Source organism: Cucurbita pepo, chromosome 4 (genome assembly GCF_057944985.1).
Source record: "Cucurbita pepo subsp. pepo isolate OVF chromosome 4, ASM5794498v1, whole genome shotgun sequence".
Taxonomy (NCBI): domain Eukaryota; kingdom Viridiplantae; phylum Streptophyta; class Magnoliopsida; order Cucurbitales; family Cucurbitaceae; genus Cucurbita; species Cucurbita pepo.
In genome coordinates, this window is record NC_141801.1 from 3754149 (window position 1) to 3769374 (window position 15226).

Consider the following 15226-nt stretch of genomic DNA (forward strand, 5'->3'; position numbering starts at 1 on the left):
GAGCTAGCTGTTTGTAGTGACGTTTGGAGGTCAGCAGACCTCGAGTGTCATGCAAAGCATGATCATCATCACCATCATAGTGTACGTGTTCATATTCATCATCATAAAATGGAGAGTATCTCAATATACATGAACACACAAAATGCATGAGGTCCCTATAGTTTTCATCTTAAGTGATCCTTATACTCAACCCTATACATTATTCACACATCCCTCCAACATTCTAAATAACATGCCCGCATTGCCCTTTATATATTCATCATCATTAACATTAATTATAGTTGTGTTTTTTAAAACTCGTCGTTATAGTGCATCGTCACATTTAAAACATGCACATCATCTTAATATGGAACATCATCATATTAAGTCATTTCGTCATCACACGTCTCACATCATCTTGTTATCATGCATCATCATCATCATGTCAACATCATGTACATCATCACATCATTATAGAACGTCATCACGTCATCATATAACATCATCACATGATCATTTAACGTCATCACGTTATCATATAACATCATCATGTCATCATATAACGTCATCACATCACCATTTAATGTCATCACGAAACTATTTAACACCATTACATCATCATATAACATTATCACATTATCATTTAACGTTATATAACATCATCACATCACCATTTAACGTCATCACGTCATCACTTAACATTATCACGACATCATATAACATCACCATGTCATCATATAACATCATCACATCATCATATAATATAAAGCATAAATGACACGTGCAAGGGCCACTGGACACGTATCGTCATACATAAGACACGTCTTCTGATCGAGCCGATAGTAAGGTCACTTATCTAATTAGCTTAAGTTGTTGTCACTAGTTTATCCTTAGTGAAAGTTCAATTATGCCCTTTAAAATCCAAGTTAACTTATGCAAGCCCACGTCACACACGTCAGTTTCAAATTCGAACTTCTGCGAAATTATTCCTCTAATTTACAATGGTTCATGTGTTAGATTTCAGGTTAATATCAGAGATTTTGCATACATAAATAGGGGTCCAATGTTTTTTTCATACATATGTTTTCAATCCTTTTTGTATGAAATTAGGTTACGAACCCTAATCGCACTTATATTCAAGAATTGGACTAAAGTTTTGGATCAATTTATATAGAAAATTCAATGATTTAAGAATATTCTTCAAAAAAATTACGTTTCTCTTGGAACTCCAAAATTGTCAGGACAAAAATCTGATCAAACATCCGGATTCTCTGCGTAAGAAGTTTCATCAAATTCCCAGCTTGATCCGCCATTACCGGCGGCGAATTTCCATGAGAGGGCAGCATTCTCACCCACCGAAGCCGGTTTTCGCCGGACCTGATGACGAAAACGAACCGGGTCGTTCTTATCTCGCCGGAACGAACGCCCCATTAGGCGCTGGGATTCGGAAGAAGGGGACCGGAGTTCGGCCATGGCTGCTTCTGGACTTGACTGGTGGAGCTCAGGTCGTTGAGGCCGGAAAGCACGCGATTATGCGGCGGACTGGTTTGCCCGCGCGAGACCTCCGGATTCTCGATCCGATGCTCTCGTATCCATCTACGATTCTTGGCCGTGAGAAAGCGATTGTGATCAATTTGGAGCACATCAAAGCTATTATCACCGCTCAAGATGTGTTCGTGTTGAATGCTAGGGATCCGTCAGTAACCCCCTTTGTCGAGGAGCTTCAGAGGCGGGTTCTGCGGCACTACCAAGCCACTAAGGCCGCTCAGGTTTTAATTCGAATCGTTTTTTTTAACCTAGTTCTTTGAATTAAAGCGTTTGTTCGTCCTAATTTTGTCAATTAACTATCCTCTCTTAGTGATAATTGGCACGCAACCTCAACTTAGAGTTCATAGGTTTGAATCCCCCACCCCAATTGCTGATGAACTCAAACGAGTTGGTGCTAGTGAAGAACTTTGGCTGGTTGAATTTAACTTAGATTGGAACTTTTCTTTGATGGATGAGATCTGTGTTTAATTTTCTGCAATGTTTTGAAGGAGGGCAATGGTGATGATTCCAGTTGGAGAAATCTCTATGACTTGGAGGAGCCACGATCCAGGGCTCAAAGTCCCCATAATCCCTATCAAGGATTTCCACAGGCTGAAGAGGAAGAGGGGAAGGAAAATGGTAAACAAGGTCTTGAAAATCGGGAGGGATTGAAGGTTCTACCGTTCGAGTTCGTCGCGTTGGAGGCGTGCCTTGAAGCTGCCTGCAGCTGCTTAGAAAGTGAAGTAAGAATCTTTACATTCTTGTTTAGTTTGTTTAATCTTGTTCTTTTGATTCTATTTAGCACATTCTCTTGTAACCAGGCAGATACGTTGGAGCAAGAAGCTCACCCAGCTTTGGATAAGCTGACTTCTAAGATTAGTACTCTCAACTTGGAACGTGTGCGTCAAATCAAAAGTCGATTGGTTGCGATAACTGGACGAGTTCAAAAGGTTATTAGATTTTAGTTGCTAGTCATCTCACATTTCCTTATTTTGTGTGGTTTTGTAACTTCATCTTTGAGAAATCTAATTTTCAGATGATGAATGAACATTTTTGACGTCGGTTTCTCGGGTAAAGAAGCACTGTTAACTTAATTTTACACGACCCTTTTGGTCGATTGCAATGATTCTTTACAGGTGAGGGACGAATTAGAGCACTTGCTAGATGATGATGAGGATATGGCTGAGATGTACTTAACAGAGAAGATGGTTCAGCAACAGCTTGAGACCTCTTCCACTTCTTCAATTCCCGAGAGAGACGAAATGGACGATGATGTTCAGCAGTTAGGCAAAGATGACAGGGATGACAGGTACAAGGTCCGCCTCGTGTCCGAGAAGGACAGACATCTACTCTATAATCGTAGTTTCACGAATTTCTGCATTTTTGAATAGCCTTTTGTTTCCAACTTTCTCAGTATTCCTGCTGAAATATCATTGGAAGGTGGTGGGAATTCTGCTAATTATGAAGGCAATATAGATGCTTCACAGGATCATTTATTTGGTGCATCAAATGTGGGCAGGGACAGCCATGGAACCCGGACAAGCACTACCCATAGCGCTGTAAGCAAACTCCTCGATGTCGAGGAGCTAGAGATGCTGTTGGAGGCTTACTTTGTGCAAATTGATGGTACACTCAACAAACTTTCAACGGTACGCAACATAAACAATGCGTTCTTTCATCTATGATTCTGCTTCTTTCAGCTTAATGGATTGTTTTCAGTTTATATAGAAAGAAAAATTGTGCTGCGGACTAGTAGTAAATCTGATGAATAATAAGTCTTTTCGGGCTGTGGGAAACGGAATTTTAGCTGTAGAAATGGCTAAACTAGTAGACAAACCTGATTCAAGGGACTATATTTTCGAGTCTGTTCAAAGATAGATCGTTTAAAATAAAAGTACAGAAGGATGATGGGTCAGAAACAGAAAATGTAACGGCCCAAGCCCACCTCTAGTCGATATTGTCCTCTTTGGACTTTTCCTTTTGGGCTTCCCCTCAAGGTTTTTAAAACGCGTTTGTTAGGGAGATGTAGCACACTGATAGCAGATATTGTCTTCATTGGGCTTTCTCTCAAGGTTTTTAAAACGCGTCTGTTAGGGAGAGGTAGCCCACCGCTAGCAGATATTGTCCTCTTTGGGCTTTCCCTGTCGGGCTTCCCCTCAAGGTTTTTAAAACGTGTCTACATGGGAGAGGTTTCTACACCCTAATAAAGAATGCTTCGTTCTCCTCCCCAACCGATGTGGGATCTTACAATCCACCCCCTTCAGGGCCCAGCGTCCCTGTTGGCACTCGTTCCCTTATCTAATCGATGTGGGACCCCCCCAATCCACCCCCTTTAGGGCCCAACATCCTTGCTGGCACATCGCCTCATGTCCACCCTCCCTTTGGGAGCTTAGCCTCCTCGCTGGCATATCATCCAGTGTCTGGCTTTGATACCACTTGTAACGGCCCAAGCCCACTGCTAACATATATTGTGTTGGGATATGGAGGCTGATGCCTAGATCTGGTAGAGATATATTTGGAAGATATGTAGTAAAAATATGATAGAGATATATATGGTAGATATTTGGTAAAGATTTGAGAGATATATTTGTTAGATTATATCTAGGTTTAAATCTTTGAAAGCTATATTTAGTAAATTGAAACCATATATATACCGTGCTCTCAAAATGTACTAATGTACTTCTCTTCATTCTCTGTATTCTATCTTATTGTACATAATGAAGTCATCCGTATAAAACCTTTAGCCAATATTCCTCTAATGTACTTCTCTTCATTCTCTGTATTCTATCTTATTGTACATAATGAAGTCATCCGTATAAAACCTTTAGCCAATATTCCTCTTGTATTTTCTCTCTCCTGTTATTTGTGTTCATCTTGATCAATTGTGTGCATTGTTGAACGATCCTAACAATTGGTATCAGAGCTAAGGGTATCGATCCTAACATATTGTTCTCTTTGGACTTTTCCTTTCGGGCTTCCCCTCAAGATTTTTAAAATGCATTTGTTAGGGAGAGGTTTCCAGATCCATTATTCGTTCTCCTCCCCAACCGATGTGAGATCAACTAGCTAAAAAATCATCAACAAAGTGTTAAATGTCTGATCTATATATTTTGTTGAAATGCGAGCCTAAGTTGAACATGGCTTTTCCTTTTGCTGATGTCTTCTAACACGCTCTTTCATCTGTCTTAAGCTGAGGGAGTATGTAGATGACACAGAAGATTACATCAACATAATGCTAGATGACAAGCAGAATCATCTTTTACAAATGGGAGTAATGTTGACAACTGCTACCCTCGTCGTGAGTGCTTTCGTCGTGGTAGCGGGTATCTTCGGGATGAACATCCATATTGAACTATTCGAACCAGAAAAAGCAGGCATGCCAGAGTTCATGTGGACTGTTGGTGGTGGCACCATGGGAACCATCTTCCTGTATGTCATTGCCATTGCCTGGTGCAAGCACAAACGTTTGCTCGAGTAGTTCTCGCCGAAACCGAAGCTGAAACGTACGGTATAGTTTTCTTAATAAAAAAACATATATAGATTAAGACAACCTTTAATACATCTAATGTGTTGAAATAAGTTGAAGCTTTTACAAGCTGAATGCTCTGTTTCATAGTGTTGGTCAGTACGGGCTATTGTATATGTTGCATGGTTATAATAATTTATAACGCTAAATTTTGTACCCAAAAGTTTAATGTCAAGTTATGAAGTATCTTTTAACTATTATTTAAAAAATACTTTTAATTCTTTTAAAGTATTCATTCATTATCATTAGGGTAAAAAAACTTATTAGAAGGTTGAATGATAAGTCAACGTGCTAGAACATGTTTTTTCGAGTTAGTCAGGCAAGTATCTCAGTTATTGTCATTTGAAACTGTCAAATCGTTGTCATGGCTATACTATAGTACTGTGTAGGTCAATATGCATTTTCTTTTTTTGGTGGCTCAATCATAAGAACTTTGTATGGAGCAATCTTAGTTGGGTGACCTCTCGGTCCCCTGAATTCTTGATACTCATTGTGATTGTATGTATATCTAACCCTAACAACGAGGTTACTTATTGTATATTTTCAATACTCAACTTTTCTCAAAATATTGTCAGTTAAGAGAAAAGGCGCGTGTGTAGAGGCCGTGATGTAGAGGACTACTTGTTGTCATGGGTGATAGTTCACATGTTTTAATTTAGTTCGTATAGTCGTCAGTCTCACAATTTTAAAATGCGTATGTCAAGGAGAAGTTTCCACCCGTTTACAAGCTTCGTTAGTCTCGTGGGACCGAGGTTAAATAAAAAGAAGAGTTTATTAGAGGAGGAGGGGATATGGACCAAGAAAGCCTCATCTGTTCATCAACCTCATCCACAACCCCAACACTCTCTCATTCCCATGAGCTCCATCGGCCAAAACATCCTGATGGCTCTCGCCCTAACTCTCAACCAATTCGCTTCCTCAAACGTCCAATCCGTCCAGAGAAACAAACCCAAAACGCCACCCACCACCACCGCCACCACCTCCGCCTCCACCTTCGCCAGTTCTGACATCCAACGAAGAGGCCTCCTCTTATCTGCCGCCGTGGGCGCCGCCGTGGACTCCAGAACCGAGCTTCTAAAAAGTGTGCTGCATTAATTCTTCCCTCTGTGTTCCATTTTTGAATGCTCGACTTTCGTTTCAATCCAAACATTTTATGTGTTGTTAGGGTACCTCAAGAAATCCGAAGAAAACAAAGAAAAGAACGACAAGGAGGTAAGTGTTTTTGTAATTTGTAATTTGGATTTGATTAATGTTTTGAAATTTGGGTTATTGGGTTTGTAATTAACAGAGATTGGAGAGTTTCTACAAGCGAAATTACAAAGATTATTTTGAGTTTGTTGAAGGATCTTTGAAGAACAAGGATGAACTTTCTGAAGCTGAGAAAGGTATCATTGAATGGCTTAAGAGAAACAAATAAATGAATTTCCATTCATTCTATCCTTTTCTTTTCATTTCTTCTAATCTCGTCTATCAATTATCATTCTAACGAGGATCGTTCAACAATAAAAAAAAAAAAAAAAAAAAAAAAAAAATTCTATCTATTAAAATTATTCGTGATATTATTCAATTTGAGCCTAGGATTCATCAAGAACGCTTTTGTACCAATGAAGTTCCTGTCCTAATTTACACACGGTAGATTTTGTAAAAAAACATACATGAATGAACCAAGACTACATCTAAATGAAAGAGTTACAAGAATTGGTGGTTATTAACTGTACCAATAATATGCACATTTCTTCTCGACACCTCAATCATAAGAATTCAAAATTAAGCGTATATTTTGTTTGAAGCAATCCTATATTTGGTAAGCTCTTGAGAATTTTCGTAACAAAGCATGTTGAAAATGTAACACCGAGTAAAGAAGGAGCACGTGTATGAATCAAGACCATGTCAGAATGAGAATGAGCAATTTTATGTTGAGTGACATCCTGAAAATTTTAGTAGAATGTATGTGAGTGAAAACAAATTATGCTGGAAGAAGTGTGTTGATAAGTTAATGTTTTTTCTAAAATAATTAGGTATCTTTTCTTAAAATACCTAAATCATTTTCATAGAATAGATAGACAATGGACTTGTACAATCATTGGGCTGGACTCGTATGATCATTGGGCTCGACTCTATTGGACTAGTGATGATATTTTAACGATTAGTTGTCAAATTGCTAAATGATTGTTGGGCTTAACCCTATTGGGGGAGTGATGACATTTTAACAAATAGTTGCCAAATTGCTAAATGTGTTAGTATTTTCCCCGTAAATATTCATTAGAAATGAATCAAAGTCCCACCTCGGCTAATTTAGGGAATGATCATGGGTTTATAAGCGAGGAATACTAACTCTATTGATATGAGGCCTTTTGGGGGAGCCCAAAGCAAAGTCATGAGAGCTTATGCTCAAAGTGGACAATATCATACCATTGTGAAGAGTCGTATTCATCTAACATTAGGATCTTTTAATTAAGCCTAAGGGTCTACGATTTTTGTGAAGAAACCAAGTCTATCTGAGTCCTGTGCAAGAAGTTACGAAAACGAGTTTTCATATGAATCTGGATAATTAGAAGTTGAAGGTGAGAAATAATGGAATGAGTTTTCATTTGAATCTGGACAATCTAAAGTCGAAGGTGAGAGTATCTCAATATGGCTATTCAGGCTGGATTCTGGAATCTAGACAATTTGAAGTTGAAGGTGAGAAATAATGGAACGAGTTTTCATCTGAATTTGGACAATCTGAAGTCGAAGGTGAGAGTATCTCAATATGGCTATTCAGGCAGAAGATCAACATGTATCACAATATGGCTGAAGCAACGAGTCAAGCTTCCAGTGGAGATGCGTCGTTTGGACTTGACTTGATATGATCCGTTAGTCGGGCTCGTAGTTGAGCGCTGACAGCACATAGTTGCACATGTGAAAATGCTACCAACCGCGCATGGGAATTGCTTTTTGCTTCGTTTAACCTTTGATCTATTTATTTTTGTTTGGTTAGATATTGACCTTAATTATGTTTGAATTAGGGCCTACCAGTGCGTTTTTTTTCAGAAAATTTAGAGCCTCTTACTAGAAGAAAAGGCGAATTTGAGAAGGCACACGACAATCATGTAAGTAACCACACAGATTCTAGGAAGTAATACTTGTAGGGATCGCTTGGTAATGCATTCATGCTAGTAAAACAAAGTCCAAAGTGGATAGATTCAGTATGACCTAAGCCTAGGATGATTGGATAAGCATGAGATTAGTCACTCTTGTTACTCGCATAACTGAATTATTCCTCTTATGATGTAATAGACTAGTTTCTACTGCTTGTAAATAATTGTGTTAAAACGAAGAATAGAAACTTGTGTATCTACGCTCTAAGTGCTTGATGAATGTTATTGTCTCGTAGAGCATGTGTGACTGTATGCATGATTTACTGTACAAAAATCGTATGTGATTGAATGTGTGATTCTCATTGTAGAGTGTTAGTAGTGGAAACATAATAAGACTATGGTGTGAGCGTCAATTTGGCTAGACAATGACCTAGGATGGAATGCCTCCAGTAGTCCGAGCGCATTAGAATCGTGAGAGACGATCAGAGGGTGTAGTCCTAATGCTCCCGATCGAGCTAGACTCGAAAAGTTAGAACCGAGAAACTTGGAGATGTGAATCCATGTCAAGGTTGCCAAACCATCCTCGGGACCGGACCTATTATAAGTGAAAAGTGGGGAATATATGTTCGATTTAAGCAAGGATAATATCTCTATTAAAATGTATTTTTATGTTTATTTTTATGAAAGCAATGGGGATTTAGGTTTTTAGACTATGTTCTTATAAATTTAGTCATATATGTAAAATTTTACTCAATTTAAAAACAAAAAAATAACCCCACAATTAAAAACAGGTGGAAATAATATACAAATGAGTGTTGTTTAAGTTTATTACAAAATAGAGACATAGATTCTGGATACAACATAAAATGACTGATGCTCGGAGATGAAAATCGTAACAGTCCAAGCCCACTACTAGTCGATATTGTCTTATTTGGGCTTTACCCCTCCAACTTTTTAAAACGCGTTTGCTAGTGAGAGGTTTCTACACTCTTATAAAGAATATTTCGTTCTTGTCTCCGACCAATGTGGGATCTCACATGATATCAGAGCCAGACACCGAGCGATGTGCTAGCGAGGATGGTAAGCCTCGAAGGGTGTGGACACCAAATGAAGTGCCAGCGAGGACACTGAGCTCCGAAGGGGGTGGTGGATTATGAGATTCCACATCGAAAAATAAAACATTTTTTATAGGGGTGTAAAAACTCTCATAGTAAACTCGTTTTAAAAACGGTAGATAGATTTGGTGGTATGCAGCTGGAACGTGGCAGTGGAAAACTGAGATGAGCAATGGAAGGTTATAGGGATGGCCAGCAATGAGAGGGACAATGGCAGTCGGCAACCCAATATGTCCCGCATGGGTTTAAGGGTGTTGTCACCCCAAGCATAAACAACACACACAGCAACCAGCTGCTGCATGCATTTTCCTTGTCCTTGTCTTTGTCTTTGTCTTTGGCGGTGGTTCTAAAGGCAATCCATTTCTCTTCCATACTTCTTTAACTCTATCTGTCCAATCTTATGTTTGCTTCTTAGTTTTGTGTGTAAGTTTCGAGAAATTATTTATCAAAAATGTCATAATTGTTGAATGATGAAAGTCCCACGTTGACTAATTTAGGGAATGATCATAAGTTTATAAACAAAGAATACTCTCTCCATTGGTGTGAGGCCTGTTAGGGAAGCCAAAGCAAAGTCATGAGAGCTTATACTCAAAGTGAACAATAGTATATCATTGTGGAGAGTCGTGTTTTGTACGGTTAGATGTAGAGGAGAGAAGTTACTAAGAAAATGAAAACCTTTATAAGCTTTGTGAGATCCCAGATCGGTTGTGGGAGAAAATGAAACAACCTTTATAAGGGTGTGGAAACCTCTCCGAATTTGGTGGGGTCCCACATCGATTGAAGAAAGGAAAGAAGTCCGGCGAGGACGCTGGCCTCGAAAGGGGGTGGATTGTGAGATCCCACATCGGTTTAAGAGAAGAACGAAAATCTTTATAAGGGTGTGGAAACCTCTCCGAATTTGGTGGGGTCCCACATCGATTAGAGAAAGGAAAGAAGTCCAGTGAGGACGCTGGCCTCGAAGGGGGGGAGGGTGGATTGTGAGATCCCACGTCGGTTTAAGAGAAGAACGAAAACCTTTATAAGGGTGTGGAACCCTGTTCCTAGCATACGCGTTTTAAAAACCTTGTGAGACCCTGTGCCTAGCAGACGTGTTTTAAAAACCTTGTGGGAAAGCTCAAAGAAGACAATATCCGCTAGTAGTGAATCTATCCGCTAGCAGTGAATCTAAGCCGTTACAATTTTGTATCCAATAAATATTAAAGACGAGTTTTAATGAATCGTGAACATATGACGCCTTCTTCATTGATATGATGCATTTTAGTAAACTTAAAAGTATATCGATCGGTCAAACACGGATTGAAATTGACAGGAAGCTTTTGAAAACACAAAATTACTGTATGAAATTTTGTCGATTGCTCATCAATCATTGGCTGACTTTCATTATTAATCTATTTTGAAGCCACTATTTTAAAACCCATATTGAAATTAATACTGCCAAATATATAAAATACATAATAATATTTAAATATTTGGTTACAAATTATATATATATATATATATATATATATATATATATATATATATATATGTATGTATGTATATAATTGAGCAGCTCCTTCCATCCTCTTCTCTGCATTTTGGATCAGATTACCCATCACCATGACACTTATCATCATCCCTTGTCCTTTTCAACCCTAAAGGAAGCATTTTATATATTGAATTTCAAAATATCTTACCTAACAATATTTTATATTTTGTCGTTTTCTTACTCCGACATATTTTGTCCCGAAATTTTGTGGGTCATATCGGTTTTCTTACTCCGACATGTTTGGTTCCAAAAATAATTTTGATTGTCTGTGGAGATCGATGCTTACTATGATTTAAAATTAGAAAGAGATTCTAACGTTATAATCACATCTTATAACTGATGTCATGAACTTAAACATTCATAAAAAAGTCGTTAAAATAATATGACGAAAAATAAATAATGTGAATTTAAATAAAATAATGTATGGATCTAACCTAAGGGCATGTACCCTAACTTTAATCTTATGGTCATCACCGCGATGTCGTCATTCGTATAGAGGTTCCTTACCTTTACCTGAAAAATAACTACTTAGTAAGTAACTCCACTGTTGGGGTCAAGAAATGCAATTACATGCAATATGATGGGACCTATCATTTCAATCCGGACATGGTTGGATATGTAGTACTTTCCTACACACGGCCCAACATGTACAAATAGACACACCAGGTGGACTAGTATACGTACCCCCTAGGTCTAGCTTGTAGAGTTAGCACACACTCATGCGACTAGACACCACGAAGGGAAATGATCCACATAATATCATAACAAGCGTAAATATCGTAAGATATGTATCCATACATTACATAACGATAAAGTATCTTGATGCACGTGACATACATACATGCATGAGGTTCTCATAGGTTAAAATCATGACATAAGTTTATGATGTAAGTCAAACCTCCATTCAATCATGACATAATGAGCCTATGAGACATGTATACGTAATACTTGCTATAACTTTTATACTTAACATGATTTACAAGTCGTTGTTTATGAGGTTTATGCATTATAAATCATCGAATCATAAATATGATCCTTCAACATGGCATAATCATATTATACCATAACTGATAACATGACATAGCATAATATAGCATAACATAACATAACACATATCAAACAATCATAGTCATGACACATGTAGGAGCCATGAGGCACACATCATTGTATGTCATACAATTCGTCCAACCAAGCCAACAATGAAAACAATTACTTGATGCATACGTCGAACAACGCTAATATTGACCTCATCAAGTTGGAGCCACTGAAGTCGAGTTGAGCCGTCGGTGGAGAAAGGCACAGGTCACAATGCCAATTCGGGGTGGGTGCGCAAGTTCAGTTTCGGGTCACAGGGTTAAGGTGCGCATGGGTTGAGTTTCGGGTCAGGTCAGATGCGTGGGTTGGAGCAGGATTCTAGGTCCCGTGCGGGCTGGGATATCGATTACTTGGCCGAGGTGGGTTGAAGGCGTACTAGGTCGAGGTGAGCTGAGGGCGTGAATGGGTTGGGCTGGACAGTGAGGGTCTAGGTCTGGGCTTTGTCCTTACTCACATTCATTCTAAGAAAATTCCCACGAGGTCAGCCAACATAGAGCTGCTCCAAGCAAAACACGTTTAACCATGGGGTTCCTATGATAAGTCCTTCTAGCATGATTTTTCCTCACACACATGCATATTAGGAAACTTCACAAGAGGTAACCCAACATAGAACTGATCCATTAAAAGCACGCTTAACCATGAAGTTTTCATGATTGAGTCACCAAAAATGAAGGTGTAGCTGGTTGGTATAGGTAATGACTTTCATTTTTATTAAACATTTCTTTATTATCCTATCTTCAAGATCCCCTCATTCGAATGTGGTATCGGTTTATGCATGTACCTCTCATTTACTCGAGTGTCACATGTTGGTCGTTTTCATCACTACATGATTGTACACTCACGAATTTACTAACTACATTCTTGGATAGTCTCGGTAACGTCCCCTTTTTCTCCCTCGATGTGGTCAAAACAAGTCAATTAAATAGATCCATAGACAAGTAAAAGATCAAAGATGAACACAAATTTTATCATAGAAGTATGCTAAAAAAAGACACCGTTGCTTCTCAATCTCTTCCTCTTTCCAAACATGTTCATTTAGTACAGCAATAATTGTCATATTTTCAGTGCCACGTGGCTACAGCAAAAGTAGTACAATCCATTGATGTCCAAAATAAAAACTTTTTCTACCACCACTCCCGATATTCTGTCCTATTCGGTTCTATTCTGTCCATGAGGATAGAGACATCAACTTGAATATAGCTCAACAAGTTAAAAGACATACATCTCGGTTTAAGAGATGGAAGATTTAATCTCCCATCTCTACTTATCGCTAAACATAAAAGATAGAAAAAAAGTGATATCGTTGATAAGCATCTCCCATCTACATCAATCCCGACCTCTTCCCGTTGATCTGCCTACATTGAGTTGAAGTGGATGAAAAAAAAAACGAGTTTAGAATTAAACCATAAATATTTGAAGGGAAATCGATATAAAACGTCGTGTGTTTCGAAATTTTAATTATACTCTTGAACTTTGAATATACTCGAAACCTTCTTAATTGGCTTAACTGATTCTTCTTCTGCCTTTGATTTCCAGATGGGTTTTGGCAGCTGGTTGAGCTCTCCTGAATTTTAAACCAAAATTAATCAAAATAATTTCAAATTTTAAAAATTAAATAAAACTTTAAAAATTAAAAAGTAATAAAAATTCTCTACCGAATTATGGAAGTTGACGTTGGGATCAGAGCTAGCAGTGTCATCAAGAAACGACGCCGTTTGCTCCGGCCGCCGTCGGCCGTCACCGCCCTTCATTTTCCGGCTACCTTTCGGGAAAAGTGTGGGCGGTGTATCACAAAAGCACCGACCAGATTCATTTTCCGGGAAAACAGGTTCATTTTCCCGGAAAATTGGAGGCCCAGAAGAAGCATCAGAAAGCATAGACAAATCCAGTTCTTCATTTTGAATTCTTGGAGTAAACATGGACGAGGAATCCTCCAAGTACACAGTCCAGCCAGATTCCACAGACCCATTTGAAGAAACAAACAAATTATGGCGATGATCCATAAGAACAATATAATTTTGATTTTCCCACTTCCCAAACAGAACATAAACGAAAAAAGATTTGATTTTTGATCGTAATTGGAATAGAATTGAAGGGGGGTTTTGTGTTTTTGGTTGGGATTTTGATGGGAATGGATGGAAAGAAGGGAGGGACAAAGAAAGGCAGAATATGTTGAGATGGTAGACAGCAAGGGTTTGTGTGCCCTGTTAACAAAACCAAGTAAGGGCATACATGATCATCTACTTTGGCCTTTAGTGAATAGTTATTAAGTGTGCATACACGACACAACCGACTTGCTTCTACTCTAGGTCAAGTCATTTGGTTTGACCTTGCCTCTACTTAGGGCCAAGGTCTCTCAATGCAACGTAGCGTCCCATCATCTCATCTTGGTTTCCAACAACACGACCCATGCATCGTGATGTCATCCCATGTCTCAGGATAGCTTGGTCATCTTGGCTTGTTCGGACACATCCGTTGGAAACAGACCAATGTGTCGACCATCTCAACATGACATATGGAACATCCATCCATCCATCCGAGTTCTCATTGAGCATTGGACTCTTCTGTGTCCATGCTAAACCATTTACGGCATCTGTTCCGAATAGTGGGTGTATAATCCAATATCGACATACCCGTGTCGTCTGGTACTGTCCTTGAATGACTCTTTTCAAAGGAAGACGCTCATCCTGCAAGGCTCGCCTGCACTGTGACACACATATGTGCTGCAAGGTACCTCACTTAGGTCACATGGCCTAGGGGTGGTGGGTAGCTGACACCATGTCTCTCCCTAACATACTGAGACATTTTCAATCCTCCTCGTGTAGATGTCATTTTGGCAAACGGTCATACAGTGTCGTAGAGCGTTTGTCCCATGTCCGATTGACACCAAATTGGTGAGCATTCATATTTTATATGGACAAACTTGATTCCAGAACCCAGACTTTTGAGGTTAAGGCCCGAGGCCCTACCCGACTCTTCAACAAGCCTATCTTTGACTCGTGTCTACTCGTAGCCCTTATCTTGCTTATGTCTCCTCTTCTCCTCAATGCCCACTATGTGTGGTGTGTTAGATGATGTACATTATTTCTTGGTCCCATCATGCCACTTGTTTAGGCCCTCGCGTAGACAGATGGACGCCACTTGGGAGTTGTAGCTTTGCTTGTCACAACTTGAGTGTCACTATCTACTATCTTAATAGCAAAGTTGTGACACCTTGCGGTTACCGTGATAGCTCAAGACGATGACAATGCTCACGCAAATGTCTGTGATCACCCTCGTAGCTCTCTGGTTATGACAACACCCACGTGTATGCCATTGGGTCATTACTTCTCCTCCGACCTGGGCTGGTTACCGTTGGAGCATGATAGCTGGTCAT

The 15226-nt window shown here is 39.1% G+C and overlaps 3 protein-coding genes across 5 annotated transcripts; 2 read left to right on the top strand and 1 right to left on the bottom strand.

The window, feature by feature from the left end:
- Window positions 1-1100: 1100 nt before the first annotated feature.
- Window positions 1101-5195, top strand: LOC111793461 (magnesium transporter MRS2-3). Of its 2 annotated transcripts, none has more exons than XM_023675355.2 (6): window positions 1101-1748; window positions 2016-2249; window positions 2328-2456; window positions 2643-2815; window positions 3026-3155; window positions 4697-5195. In XM_023675355.2, the coding sequence occupies exons 1-6, from the start codon at window positions 1311-1313 to the stop codon at window positions 4982-4984; spliced, it is 1392 nt and encodes a 463-aa protein (XP_023531123.1). In that variant the 5' UTR covers window positions 1101-1310; the 3' UTR covers window positions 4985-5195. The 2 variants fall into 2 exon arrangements, with proteins under 2 accessions (XP_023531123.1, XP_023531122.1); XM_023675354.2 differs by having other exon boundaries at window positions 1103-1748; window positions 2921-3155.
- Window positions 5196-5805: 610 nt separating this feature from the next.
- LOC111793462 (photosystem I reaction center subunit N) lies at window positions 5806-6469 on the top strand. Its single transcript, XM_023675356.2, has 3 exons — window positions 5806-6113; window positions 6198-6244; window positions 6321-6469. Exons 1-3 carry the CDS (start codon window positions 5888-5890, stop codon window positions 6447-6449), a joined length of 402 nt encoding a protein of 133 aa, XP_023531124.2. The 5' UTR covers window positions 5806-5887; the 3' UTR covers window positions 6450-6469.
- A 6383-nt stretch (window positions 6470-12852) lies between these two features.
- LOC111793463 (uncharacterized) lies at window positions 12853-14048 on the bottom strand. Of its 2 annotated transcripts, none has more exons than XM_023675358.2 (3): window positions 13506-14048; window positions 13359-13414; window positions 12853-13205 (listed from the first exon to the last, which is right to left on the bottom strand). In XM_023675358.2, the coding sequence occupies exons 1-3, from the start codon at window positions 13851-13853 to the stop codon at window positions 13172-13174; spliced, it is 438 nt and encodes a 145-aa protein (XP_023531126.2). In that variant the 5' UTR covers window positions 13854-14048; the 3' UTR covers window positions 12853-13171. The 2 variants fall into 2 exon arrangements, with proteins under 2 accessions (XP_023531126.2, XP_023531125.2); XM_023675357.2 differs by having other exon boundaries at window positions 13341-13414.
- Between the last annotated feature and the right edge of the window lie 1178 nt (window positions 14049-15226).

Bases quoted from the DNA above. Each gene is read 5' to 3' on its own strand.
- LOC111793461 (XM_023675354.2), top strand. From the start codon at position 1,311: ATGAGAGGGCAGCATTCTCACCCACCGAAGCCGGTTTTCGCCGGACCT. The intron at 2,457-2,642 runs GTTATTAGATTT...GATTCTTTACAG, and splicing joins TAACTGGACGAGTTCAAAAG to GTGAGGGACGAATTAGAGCA. The intron at 2,816-2,920 runs GTACAAGGTCCG...CAACTTTCTCAG, and splicing joins AAAGATGACAGGGATGACAG to TATTCCTGCTGAAATATCAT.
- LOC111793462 (XM_023675356.2), top strand. From the start codon at position 5,888: ATGAGCTCCATCGGCCAAAACATCCTGATGGCTCTCGCCCTAACTCTC. The intron at 6,114-6,197 runs GTGTGCTGCATT...ATGTGTTGTTAG, and splicing joins CAGAACCGAGCTTCTAAAAA to GGTACCTCAAGAAATCCGAA. The intron at 6,245-6,320 runs GTAAGTGTTTTT...TGTAATTAACAG, and splicing joins AAGAAAAGAACGACAAGGAG to AGATTGGAGAGTTTCTACAA.
- LOC111793463 (XM_023675357.2), bottom strand. From the start codon at position 13,853: ATGGATCATCGCCATAATTTGTTTGTTTCTTCAAATGGGTCTGTGGAA. The intron at 13,415-13,505 runs GTAGAGAATTTT...TTTAAAATTCAG, and splicing joins ACGTCAACTTCCATAATTCG to GAGAGCTCAACCAGCTGCCA. The intron at 13,206-13,340 runs GTTTCGAGTATA...AACTCAATGTAG, and splicing joins CAGTTAAGCCAATTAAGAAG to GCAGATCAACGGGAAGAGGT.